The sequence below is a fragment of the Typopeltis vanoorti genome, chromosome 20 (genome assembly GCF_054136105.1).
Source record: "Typopeltis vanoorti isolate ZY-2024b chromosome 20, IOZ_Tvanoo_1.0, whole genome shotgun sequence".
NCBI classification, from domain to species: Eukaryota; Metazoa; Arthropoda; class Arachnida; order Uropygi; family Thelyphonidae; genus Typopeltis; species Typopeltis vanoorti.
This window is the reverse complement of record NC_143568.1, coordinates 83,090,260-83,104,133: the sequence shown is the minus strand read 5'-3', so window position 1 is coordinate 83,104,133 and position 13,874 is coordinate 83,090,260. Positions and strand designations below refer to the sequence as shown.

Genomic DNA, 13,874 nt, shown 5'->3' with positions numbered 1-13,874 from the left:
TACAACAGTGATGAAGTGCTTGATATCTATCAGAATATGATAGACAAAATGTCAACAAAAAGTGATAACAATGAGTCCTTACCAAATGATCTTGTTAAACAGCACAGACACTGTCAAGCAATGGTCAATTTTTGGTTTGTAATGCAAAATGAAGGTGCAAGTATCCTAATAAGTGCATGCATGCACACACACACACACACACAAGACACCCACAAGACAGAAAAAGAGAGAAAGAAACAAAACATCTTTATGGCTGAGTGCTTTTGAAATATATATTGCTTGCCTGGGAAAGAGATGCAGGTTAAAATCCAGTCAATGACAGGAAGAGTTTCATCAGAAAAAGCTAAATTTATTGATTCAAGCTGGGATAACAGTCCTCCTCCACAGTAGTTTTTGAATTTCGTTTCTTTCAAAAAACAAAAACAAAAAAAAACTTGTAAATATATTGAGATATATAACAGATCACAGACATATGGCCAACCACTTCAGTCAATAATCAACTTTAACAATAAAAAAAAAATACTTTTAATAGGTACTAGCATTGATTTAACTATGATAAAACATAAAGTAAAGCTTGATTAATTCATTAATTCAGCATTGGATAATGTGGGATAGAGTTTTTCCACAAGTGAACAGTTTTATGGTTTGTTTATTTATGAAATACAGTGGACCTTCATCTTACAACAATGAATTCAACTTATGCATTTCTTAGTGCTTACTCAAATTAATATTAGCACTCAAAGAGAAAATAAACTCTATGAGAGTGATATTTCTTCAATTGAGATGTAGAGACTGAATTAAACAGTTATTCAGTTTGATTGTATCCATGGACAGTCTTTAGGTTTGTTCATTCTCAGTGATGCCAATATTGTAGCAGCATTTCCTGTTAACACTTTGCAAAGTGTGGTATCCTAAAATATGATAGAGGCTCTACAAATTTTTCTACAAGAAAAAGAAAACTTATAACCTGAATTTATGAAGAAGGATGTAAATAAGCTGCTTTGGATTTGATGAATAAACTCTTCCTGCAGATATGAAGACTGTAAGACTGTCATTAACCAGTAGTTCAGGTAGTTGATTTTGAAAACAAGACTGGTCAGTTGTGAACAACTAGGCCTTAATACATTATAAAGTAAGGCTCCCTTAACAGTATCTGTAAAGTTTTGGGGATGCCAACTTGTTGCTAAAAGAGCTTAGTAGTCAAACCATTTTGGAATGCCATCAAAAAAATCTATCCCCAGGAACCATAATTCCTATCCCTTTCATTTACCCACCCCCCAAGATGTACTGGTGTTCTGGCACCTCTTCTCAAGAACCATAATTTCTATTCCCTTCGCCCCTAAAGACATAATGGTTCTGGCATCGCTTCATTTTCCAATGCTAGAGTCACACCAGATACATTGAGAATCACAGAATAAATATCATATCAATATTTTTAAAGAATAATAAATCAATTTTATTCTGGATGATAAGGATGTCCTCCAGAAAAGCTATAAAATTAACTAGAAGTATGCATGCTTGCATCAATCATAAATTGAACCGAATGCAGGTTCAAGAGAAATTTCAAGAAAGTCTCTAAAGCTCTGAGTAACTAATTAAATAGCAATAAGAATAACATGAAGATTTCCAGAATTGGATAAGCCCTATTCTACAAGCAATCATCTTTCTTTCTATAAAGAATGTCCAGCCTAAAACCAAAAGAAGATGTATTCTGATTAAATGTCTGCTAACCTCAACCTAACTGCCTTTACTGAAATTTGCTAAGTAGCAGGTTTCATAAGTGATGAAATTAATATTTAATTCAATGAATTGTTGCTTTTATTGATTAGTAAAATAGAATATTCAGTCAGTAAAACTGACATATCCCTTTTCTAAACTATTACTGTTCACCTGAATCCCTATGTACTTATCTCTGAAGATGATATCAATATTTCTGTAATCATCATTAATTTATCCATAACATATACAAATACACATACATATCATGATTCACACACACACACACAAACACACATACAGTTCATGATTCATGACATCTGACAATGAAACATAGAATACTTTTGCTGATAATCAACAATAGATATGTCAGAAGCAAGAATTCAAGTTACATAATATAATATAATATATATATCACTTGAAAAAAATTCACACAACTATATTCTACATATTTTATATGAATAACTTTATTTTTATAAATAGGAAAACAGAATAAGAATAAATAATATCAATCTTTATCATAAAAAGGGGAAATGTTTCATGCAAAAACAAAGACACTAATGTCACCTATTGGTCAAGTATTTCATCATACATTCTTCTATCTCTCTCTCTATACGTGCGCGCCCACACACACACACACACACACACACACACACACACACACACACACACACACAAAGTATATACTTAATAACGATAGTTCAGTACTTAACACAGAGATTGCATTCTTATTTTTGATCCATAGTGACTGTCCATAAGAGAAAAAAATTAATTAAACATAGAGAATGAGAAGATTTCTTAGTAAAATACATCTAACTCTTAATATAGCACCATTACAGCCATACATTACACCTGTAACTCTTTACACTTTTGAAACTTTATGACACCAATGTTATGGCAATTCATTATCAAACTTTCCACAATAACAAACAATTCCTTTGGTACCTCTGAGTTCTCTACATGAAGTCAACTGTATTTTAAGACAAGCCAGATAGAACAGAACACTAACATATTCTTAAACACTACCAGTAAGGTTGTTTAAGATGATGTTTCTCCATCATCTTAGAAAAACTGAAACAGTATTTCTGGAAGATAAAGAAAACTTTATAAAACTGGGATATAAATAAAAAGTTCATAAAATAATACCTGTCACTTATATCAGGATTATAGTAGACTTTAGCTGCTCCATTACTACAACCCACAATGATCTGGTTTAACTTCGGATGCCATAAACTTCTTACTACACTCTAAAATTAAATAAACAAATATTTTTGTCATTTTTTTTATTATGACTGCAAAAAAGGAGTTTAAGAATTAAGAGACAATCTTTTATTTCAATTGTGCACTCTCAAGCTACATATCCTTTGCTGAGTAATAAAAAACTAAAATATAAATTACACCATAATAAATCTCACACCTAATGTTCCACTTAACTGACCATTATCATCAATTTTCCACTTTTCTTTAAGCTGTAAGAAAATTAGCATCCTTTAGTCAACATACATTCCCTATCCAACTTCAAATCTACTGAAACAGTTTATCTTTGGAAAAGTCCATCTCACACTGTTTTTTTCCCAAAGACTACAATCCCTACCTGTTCAAAAAAAATATGTCAACAGATTTCTTCATTCTCATTAGCCACATGTCCACAATGTGCTACTATAGTTTGGTAACTGCCAATGTGTGGGTTGATATAAAAAGTTCAGCTTGGAATATATTGTTTCAGATCTAAACAAATGTCAATGCTTTACTGTTTTCTTGATCAGTGTGCATGCAGTTGGCTGATAGAAAATATGTACAGAATATTATTATGCTTGGTATATAACTGATAGCAAGCATCTTAGGTTGTTATTCTGGTTACTTGTAGGATCTTTCTTTACACAGAACCAACCTAGCAAATCCCAGAGTGATTATCTTCTTGTAAAAAAATAATGTTATTTCATAAATGTCATTCTCTTGGATTATATTATATTATATAATCCATATTATATGTAAAAATATTATATTTTTATTCCATGAAGGATAATACACAGACTTCTCTTGATGGCAGGCGTGCATGGACTGACTTCTGATACACTGATAACTATAAGTGCATGAAAAAATCCATCTTTATTAATACATCCAAGCCAAGCTAGTGTTTGTTATTATTATTTTTTAATGATACATTTAATTGAAAAATAACTTTACTGAAGTTTACAAGGGTGGAATTTTATTTGCTCATTGTTTAGAAAAGACATTCCAGTTTAATAGTAACGATTCATTAAAACACCTGACAAAAAATCACAGGATTTGGTTAACTAAACAGTATTGGGAGAATGACATCAAATGAAAACATTTTCATTTGTGGGTGCTTAAGGGTCAAAGCTGTATAACTGAGAGGAAACCTCCACATAGCCTTTAAAGGAATGAGGAGAACCAACCAGGGCTTCTAACCTAATGTCCAATCCTCACTTTCTCGTGGTACATCCTGTTGGGTATCTACTTGGATACTGAACGAACGAGGATGGGCTGGCAATTTGGGATTTAGCCGACCAAATTGTATTCTTATTGGTTAAACCAAAATAAAAAATGATGGTACGACATGACAAAATTTTATGCCAGCTGGGGCACCGCCCGGTTAAACAAGGCCCCCGTTGTTTTAACCAGGGAACCAGGGTGAACAGCGAAAAGTCGGCTACTGGAACAAATCTGAAAACAAACCCAAACTCAACATCACCAGAGTTAAAGATTGGTACTATCAATGTAAGAAGCCTGAATGGCAAAGAAATGGAGCTAGCTGATGAATTAGATAAGTACCAGATCGACATAATAGGGGTGACTGAAACAAAAAAGACAAAAACTGGCGAGATCTTTCTGAGCAATAAATACAAAATGTTATATTCAGGAAATGACAATCAAGGAAAAGAAGGAGTAGCCATAGTATTCAACACAAAATACGAGGTTAATCTACTTGAATGGCAGTCAGTCTCAAGTAGAGTAATGTGGGCAAATATGAGAATGGGGAACTGGACAATGAGACTTATTTGTGCCTATGGGAATTTTTTGAGGCTTTCGAAAAAGCAACTGACACAATGAAAAAGTAAGTTGGTCCATGTTGGGGATCTAAATAGCAGAGTAGGAAATCATTGTGAGACATACAAAAATATTTTGGGAAAATTTGGAGAAAAGAGCAAAGCTAATAATAATGGAAAATATCTGTTGGATTTCTGCTCAGGACATGGTCTGGTTATTACTAACACCATGTTCCAACATAAAAATGTGCACAAATTCACATGGAGAGAAGAGGCTAGGAATAAGTAAAGTCTCATTGACTATGTTATTGTTGATAGTGATGTTTTCTCCCTGGTATAGGACACCAGAGTGTACAGAGGATTTGAAATTGGAAGCGATCACTATTTAGTCTTGAGCAGGATAAAATTGAATTTCATATTAAAAAGAATAACATGTAAGAAAGTTTTAAAGTGAATAAAAGTTGAGCAGCTCTCAGATGTGAACTGTAGACTAAAATACACAAAGATTATTGAAGAAAAAATGAAAGAGTTTCAGAACAAGAACCAAACCTTGGAGATTCAGTGGCAAACTCTGAAGAAAACATTGATTGATTCTGCCAGAGAGGCATGTGGTGAGGTTGTCTGCAAGGATAAAAAAAATCAGAACTCCCTGGTTGACACAGGAAGTTAAAGAGGCAGTGAAGGAAAAGAAGAAAGCATATCAAAAGTTATTGTCAAATAAGTCAGCTTGTACTCTTAGAGAATACAGAGACAAATGCAAGAATGCTAACCACTGTGTAAAACTAGCTAAACAAAAGTCATGAGAGGACTTTGGCAAGAATATAGAAAATAAATATCAAGAAGGTGGCAAAATATTCTGGAGGTTGTTGAAGAAGCATAGGAATGGAGGAAAGAGTGCTGTAAAAGGAGTTAGAGATGATAAAGGTGACATGAAAACGGGAGAAAAAGATATCCTTGAAGTATAGAGTAATTACTTTGAAAAACTGCTAAATAAAACAGCAAAGTGGTAAAAAACACTGACCAAGCATGCAGTCAGGAATACATATCCATACTTGAAGTAGAAAAAGCCACCAAAGGCTTGAAATGTGGAAAGGCAGTAGGAGTAGATGATATTCGACCAGAAATGCTGAAGTATGGTGGTGTAAGAGTCTTGCAGTGGCTGCACTGCATAGTTCAGAAAGCCTGGACAGAGGGACGAATTCCCGATGATTGGAGTAGAGCTCTCATAGTACCCATATATAAAAAGTGAAATAAAACTGAATGTGAGAATTACAGAGGTATTTTCCTATTGAGTGTTCCTGGCAAGATCTATGCAAGTATACTTGAGAAACGGTTGAGAAGAATTGTGGAAGAAAAGCTCGGTGAAGAACAAGCTGGATTCAGGCCAAATAGAGGCTGTCAGGATCAGATCTTCACTTTACGACAAATAGTTGAGAAAGCATGGGAATATAACAGAGATCTGTATTTAAGTTTTGTTGATTAGGAAAAGGCATATGACAAGGTGCCAAGAGAGAAGCTATTCAACACGCTACAGTTATATGTTGTCAATGGGGCATTATATCAAGCAATACTTAGTCTTTATTTGAGTTGTAAGTCAGCAGTTAGAATTGAAGGAAGTGCAGGAAGATGGTTTAATGTTAAATCTGGTGTGAGACAAGGATGTACATTATCCCCTCTGTTATTCATTATCTATATGGATCACATTATGAAGGAAAGTGGTATTAAACATGATATCAAAATTGGAGATGTTAATGTCAGCTCTTTGCTTTATGTGGATGATGTTATACTTCTAAATAAATCTGCTACAAGTCTGCAAGATTCTCTGTCTAAATTGAATAGCTGTTGTAATAGATATGGTATGAAGGTCAGCAATAAAAAGACAATGTTGTGAATGGAGAACCTGTGGAACAAGTAAAACATTTCAGCTACTTAGGCACGATTTTTACTGAAGATGGGAAATTAAATATAGAAATAGACAACAGAATCAGCAAAATCAAGCTGGTGTGGTAGGAAGTCAATCAAATAAATTCATATGGAATAAGGGAGAAATTAGTCAGAACAGTAAATTAGCTATATACAAGACAGTGTTCAAACCAGTTTCAACTTATGGATCTGAGAGCTGGGTCAGAAGTAAAACACTTGACCAAAGTCTAGAGACCGCAGATATGAGAGTCCTGAGAAAGATTATAGTCATGAACAGATGGCATCAATTGCAATAGCATATTAAAAACGAGGATATTAGGAAAGAACTTGACATTGTCAGCATCCAGGAATGTGTTAGCAGAGCTAATCTCAGGTGGTATGGTCACCTAAATAGAATGAGCGAAGAAAGATTAGCAAAACAAGTGTTCTCTGCCAGGTTGGCAGGAAAACGACCCAGAGGAAGACCAAGATATAGGTGGATTGATACGGTACAAAGTGCCTTAGACGATAGAAATATAAGATCTGATAATGTTGGAGTCTTGACAAGTAACAGACTGATTTGGAGGAAAATTGTAGATAGGGAGTTAGTAATGATGTAATTTTTTTCATGTAGTACTATCATATCCTGTACACCACTTGAGGGTACATGGCAGGAATTTGATGATGACGAAAACATTTTCAATATGTGTACTATCCATGTTTAAAACCATTACCATTTTTAGAAATTTTTCAGAACTCAGACTAAATGCATTCATTAGTGTTGAAATTTCCTTCTTCAGTTCACCAAAAGTATGAAAACTGTTTAAGCAGTATTCTTGAACCACTGTAGTGTCCATCCACCCTTTTTCCTGAACTCTTATGAATTACAGGGGAGAAATTTCCATTTCAGCTTTGTTTTCCTTTTGAACATTACATAAGGAGGCAGCTTTCTTCCATCTGCAGTAATCATGAGCATGATTGTGCATTGCTGTTTAAACTTTTTTTAGTGTGCAAGATACATGTGAAACTTTTAAATTTTTTTTTTTTTTGTAAAGTAAAATCAGGGGTGCAGGATATGTGAGGGCGAGTTATATTCATGTAAATATGGTAACTGCTGATAATTTTCTGGATAGTTCTTTCATTATAACCATTATGCTTTGTTTTGTTTCCTTGCAACTCTAACAGTGGCTTATGCTACATAATTCATATCTTTAATATAAGGTTAATAGATCTTTCCTTATTTCCTGATGATATCTATATAACATTTTACAAAATATATCAAAGTTTTTAATAAATTTTATGTTTCTAGACATATGTTTGCCAATGTAATAAATAATTTTTTAAAAAAGGAAAAAAGTTAATTTTTTCCTTCCTTTTTCTAGGTCAGATGATTAGTTCAAAATATTTTTTTATGTTGCTCCCACCCACAAAAGGTATTTGCAAATCTATAGTACACTTTGCACTGTGGGTGAACAAAGGATATTCCCCCCCCCCTACTTTTTATCAATTATATATATATATTTTTGTATTTTAAAATTTTTTATTTTTTACATAGTCTAGAAACCCTGCTCCAGAGACCAAACACACAGGACTTTCTCAAGCCACTTCAGGCCTCCAATAATCAGGGTAATAGTCTTTAGGAGGGTATTGAAATCCCCCACCCCCAAGTTCCGGACTGGTAGGCCGGTTCTCCTTGAATTCTGAAGACTCGATACTCAGGGTAGCCCCTGAATTTGCCAGGTCTTTTGTAAATCATGACAAGGATGACTTGTGGTTGTACATCAAAAGCTGGACAGTGCACAGGAGTTAATATATATGTAGCTACAGCAAGCAACCCTTCAAAGATGACAATGTAATTAAGAGAAATTTTTCATTTACAGATATTTATTAGGTTAATCAATTTACTGTCGATGCTTGGTGTGGGCATGCACATAAACAACAACATTCATTTAGAGAAAAGAAGGAATAATTTCTAAACCTGAAATAAAGATTGTCAGTAAACATACCTATAACTTTTGCACACACATTTCAAACAATTTCAGCTCTAGATAAGCCTTCTAAATAAACATAACTTACTGCCTCTGCTACTTCAATATCATACTGAACAGTGAAAAAATCTTTGTCCATGAAAATAAGCCTTCCTGTTGTTTCTCCCTTCTGCAAGGAAATGCCTGTAAATATCAGCTTATCATCTGGACTAAACATGCAGTCTGTCCTGTTAAACAAAGGTTTAAATTCAATTTGTATTTAATAAATTGTGGAACCATTTTAATACAAAGCATTCACAACTGTCATATTAATGTATATATTGATATAACACTGAATTTTGATGACTTGTCAAATATTGTGTTGAGCTGACTTTTGCAGAGACAATCAATATAAGGGCATCCTCCACCTACATTGGTATTTGCATAGGTTTCTGGATCCAAACAAGGCATGTTAATATGACACGGAGACATGTGATGCACGAGTCCTAACAATCATGCGCTGTGATATCTTTTCCATGATTGCAATCTGAATCTACTGGATTACAAAACCATCTAACAAACACATTATGCTGGTGTACAATGCTACGCATACCTTCATACTATGAAAACTGATGTGTGTTTCACTCTGAACAAGGATAGTCATAATCGAATAATATATTAGCACATTTTATACATGAAACTTATTAAACACAGCAGAATTTTATCATCTGTGGCATGGGCATTCAATTTACAGTTGATGCTGAGATTAGCTCAAAACAGAAAGTCATTTTTTATTTTTTTTACCAGTTGGCAAATAACAGAGCAACTTGGCTCACTTTCATTTAATCTCCATGAGTTATGTATGCATATTTCTGTATATATTCTGCTATTCATACTTGAATAAATTATGATGATATCTTGTTTAAGTTAAGGGATATTACAACCCATATCGTTTCTTAGCTGAATAAGAAACTCAAAGAGTTTCATGCCGAATATAGTAGAAACTATATAAAGTTCGGTGATTCCAAGCGTAAGCAAATAGATGGATACTGCAGCAACTGACCCTAAAGGTAGTGCAAGCAGAGGCAACTCATGTCTAAGGTGGAGCAAGCTCTGATCACTATTCTTGATATTTACCCATAATGCGAACTTAGCTCCTAGGAGCTGTATTTCTGTTCAACATTATGAGAGAAGGTCACTACCCAGACCGGTTTCAACCTTTATTGAGGTCTCATCAGTGAGTAGATAGACCTAGTTAATATCAAGTTTGTAGCGAACAGAACTTACAACCCTTCTATGAGTATTGCTGAGAGGTGTCCTAATAAATTATTAGATATATGAAGAGCCAAAGGCTTCAATTCGGTGACATATGCTGACACTATAAGGGTCAGTTGCTGCAGTATCCAGGTATTTGCTTACGCTTAGAATCGCCGAACTTTATATAGTTTCTACTATATTCGGCATGAAACTCTTTGAGTTTCTTATTCGGCTAAGAAACGATATGGGATGTAATATCCCTTAACTTAAACAAGTCATATGTCGCCAAATTGAAGTTTTGGCTCTTCATATATCTAATGATGATATCTGATTTACACACGATAGGTTAGAAGACCAATAGCACATCAGTTCCATGTATGCTGTTGATGTGTTTTTTTTGAACAGCTGAAGTTGTCTTTGGGAAAGACAGAGTGAGAGAAGCTGTTCCAAAGAACAGAGGTAGATGGAATAAAAAAGGACGAGAACAGTAAGTTTTGAGTTGGAGTGTAAATATATATTGACTAACAGCTGACCTCTCCTTATTACATTTCTGGAAGAAAGAGAAGGAATAATTGTAGCCGAGTCTATGAAAGTACCTAAAGAAGAGGTATTAAAGCACAAACTGAATGCTGCCCTCTTCTGAATCGAATCAAGAGCAATCTTAGAAAGGAAGATGGATGGAGGCTTGCTTCTCTACAGTAGGATAAATGCCAAATGAGTATGAAAAATTAAAAGGCCAGTAAGATAGGCATCAGTTCTGAAGCATAAAGTGAAATAGGGGATACTATTAGGACCAGACATCTTGTTTGTGTCCAGAGCATTCAGGATTCTTCTTATTACTTTCTGGCAAAAGTATGGGTGGCATGGAATGAGCAATTTTTGATAGTGTGTATTTTTTGGGGGATAGGGAGACAAACTTTATCTTAGTCATTGATGCAGGAATTAGGAGAAAATTGACCAGTGGCCTTGTCTTTGGGTGATGTTACTATAGTACTATCTTGATGTGAGAGGAGTGGAAACAAGAATGGGCAAAAGTTGAGCCCAGTGGCTTGGCAAGGGACCAGAATGCTTGATTGCCAGTTGTATAGAGGTAAGATTGGGTATTTGGTTCTTTCAAAATCAGATTTTCATTTGTTGATTTTTTTTGGCAGTTTTTGTGAGCTACAACGCAGCTGAGTATTATGCTGGAGTTTTGTTCTCGAGCCATTTGCGTTATGCTGAATTTTTTTCTTGGAATGCCGTGGTGCTGGTTGGAGAATACGGCTAGGAAAATATTTTGGAATTCTGAGTTAAATGAAGGATGATGACCTTTATTTCAATTTAGAATTTATTTCTGTTAGTATGTCTGAGCAGGTATTTTGATCAGCAGAACAAAACCAGCAGTCAGACCATAAAAAGGAGGTATAGAAATCATGGATATCACGCTAATTGCTATTCTTGTACTACACTTGACAAAAAAAAAAAATATATATATATATATATACAGGGTGTTCGGGATAAATTTGACATATTTATAATTAATTATATTTTTCTGTAAGTTACATGTATTAACACACACTTCTCTTCATTTAAAAGTTTGGACCCTTCTTCATTGATATACAAGATGTCAGAAAGGATGGATAGCTGGAACCCACCTGAATCATGGAAGAGAATAACTTGTATCATGATGATTCGTGCCCGCCATCAAACTAAGGATATTACGACTGCTGCCCAATGCTCCCTGAATACAGTAAAAACAATCAGGCATGAACTAGAGACTTGCAATGGTGACTACGAGGATGTAGCAAGAAGAAAGATCCCTAGCAGACGATCTGATTGCGTTCGTACAGCAGAATTCCTCGCAAATCTGCAGGAACAGGTGTTGAAGAACCCTGGCATTGGAATTCGGGCTTTGTTCGTGGAGTTGCTAACTGTAGTCAAGCCCTGGATAACAAGGGTAGCCAATGGTAGGCCGTATGTATGGCAGCAGGATTCGGCCCCTTGCCACACCTCTGGGAAAAGTCAAAAATGGTTGTCTGAAAATTTCTACGACTTCACCAGTCCAAATGTTTGGCCTCCAAACTCCCCAGACCTTAACCCCATGGATTATTTTGTATGGGGCGCAGTTGAAAAAGACACCAATCGCACTTCCAGTAATACAAAAGCCCAGTTAATGGATAAAATTAAAACAGTTTTTGCGGCCCTTCCCAGGGAGACTGTAGCATCAGCTTGTTCGAGGTTCCGAAGCAGAATTGAAGCTGTGATCGATGCTAATGGTGGTTATTTTGAGTAAATCTTGTTGATAGTATTGTAATTAACTCTGCCTGTAATGTTTTTTTGTCAATTCATTAAATTTAATAGATACAAAGAAGATTTTCTTTTTCCTTACGAAACTGTCAAATTTATCCCGAACACCCTGTATATCATGATCAAATTCCTGCCATGTACCCTCAAGGGGTGTACAGGATATGATAGTACTACATGAAAAAAATTACATCATTACTAACTTCCCATCTACAATTTTCCTCCAAATCAGTCTGTTACTTGTCAAGACTCCAACATTGTTAGATCTTATATTTCTATCGTCTAAGGCACTTTGTACCGTATCAATCCACCTATATCTTGGTCTTCCTCTGGATCGTTTTCCTGCCAATCTGTCAGAGAACACCTGTTTTGCTATTCTTTCTTCGCCCATTCTGTTTAAGTGACAATACCACCTGAGATTAGCTCTGCTAACGCATTCCTGGATGCTGCCAATGTCAAGTTCTTTTCTAATATCCTCATTTTGAATATGATATTGCAATTGATGCCATCTGTTCACGACTATAATCTTTCTCAGGACCCTCATATCTGCGGTCTCTAGTCTTTGGTCATGTGTTTTACTTCTGACCCAGATCTCAGATCCATAAGTTAAAACTGGTTTGAACACTGTCTTGTATACAGCTAATTTAGTGTTCTGACTAATTTCTCTCTTATTCCATATGAATTTATTCGATTGACTTAACACCATACAAGCTTTGCTTATTCTGTTGTCTATTTCTATATTTAATTTACCATCTTCATTAAAAATCGTGCCTAAGTAACTGAAATGTTTTACTTGTTCCACAGGTTCTCCATTCACAACACAGTTGACATTTTCAATGATTCTGTCAATTTTCATTGTCATTGTCTTTTTATTACTGACCTTCATACCATATCTATTACAACAGTTATTCAATTTAGTCAGAGAATCTTGCAGACTTGTAGCAGATTTATTTAGAAGTATAACATTATCAGCATAAAGCAAAGAGCTGACATTAACATCTCCAATTTTGATATCATGTTTAATACCACTTTCCTTCATAATGTGATCCATATAGATAATGAATAACAAAGGGATAATGTACATCCTTTTCTCACATCAGATTTAACATTAAACCATCTTCCTGTACTTTCTTCAATTCTAACTGCTGACTTACAACTCAAATAAAGACTAAGTATTGCTTGATATAATGCCCCATAGACAAAATATAACTGTAGCGTATTGAATAGCTTCTCTCTTGGCACCTTGTCATATGCCTTTTCCAAATCAACAAAACTTAAATACAGATCTCTGTTATATTCCCATGCTTTCTAGACTATTTGTCGTAAAGTGTGAGATCTGATCCTGACAGCCTCTATTTGGCCTGAATCCAGCTTTTCTTCCACAATTCTTCTCAACCGTTTCTCAAGTATACTTGCATAGATTTTGCCAGGAACACTCAGTAGGGAAATACCTCTGTAATTCTCACATTCAGTTTTATTTCCCTTTTTATATATGGGTACTATTAGAGCTCTATTCCAATCACTGGGAATCCGTCCCTCTGTCCAGGCTTTCGGAACTATGCAGTGCAGCCACTGTAAGACTCTTATAGCACCATATTTCAGCATTTCTGGTCGAATATAATATCATCTACTCCTGCTGCCTTTCCACATTTCAAGCCTTAGATGGCTTTTTCTACTTCAAGTATGGATATGTATTCCTGACTGCATGCCTGGTCAGTGTTTTTTACCACTCACTGCT

At 35.0% G+C, this 13,874-nt stretch overlaps 1 protein-coding gene across 4 annotated transcripts in view; it reads right to left on the bottom strand.

Moving 5' to 3' along the window:
- Positions 1–13,874, bottom strand: part of LOC150095607 (WD repeat-containing protein 70) — a 198,270-nt gene that overhangs the window by 41,662 nt on the left and 142,734 nt on the right. For all 4 annotated transcript variants that reach the window (XM_090410794.1, XM_090410793.1, XM_090410796.1 and 1 more), the window contains 2 exons: positions 8,706–8,844; positions 2,863–2,963 (listed from right to left, as the gene is read on the bottom strand). In XM_090410794.1, coding sequence (XP_090266920.1) covers positions 2,863–2,963; positions 8,706–8,844 — 240 coding nt within the window. The remainder of the gene's footprint in view (positions 1–2,862; positions 2,964–8,705; positions 8,845–13,874) is intronic.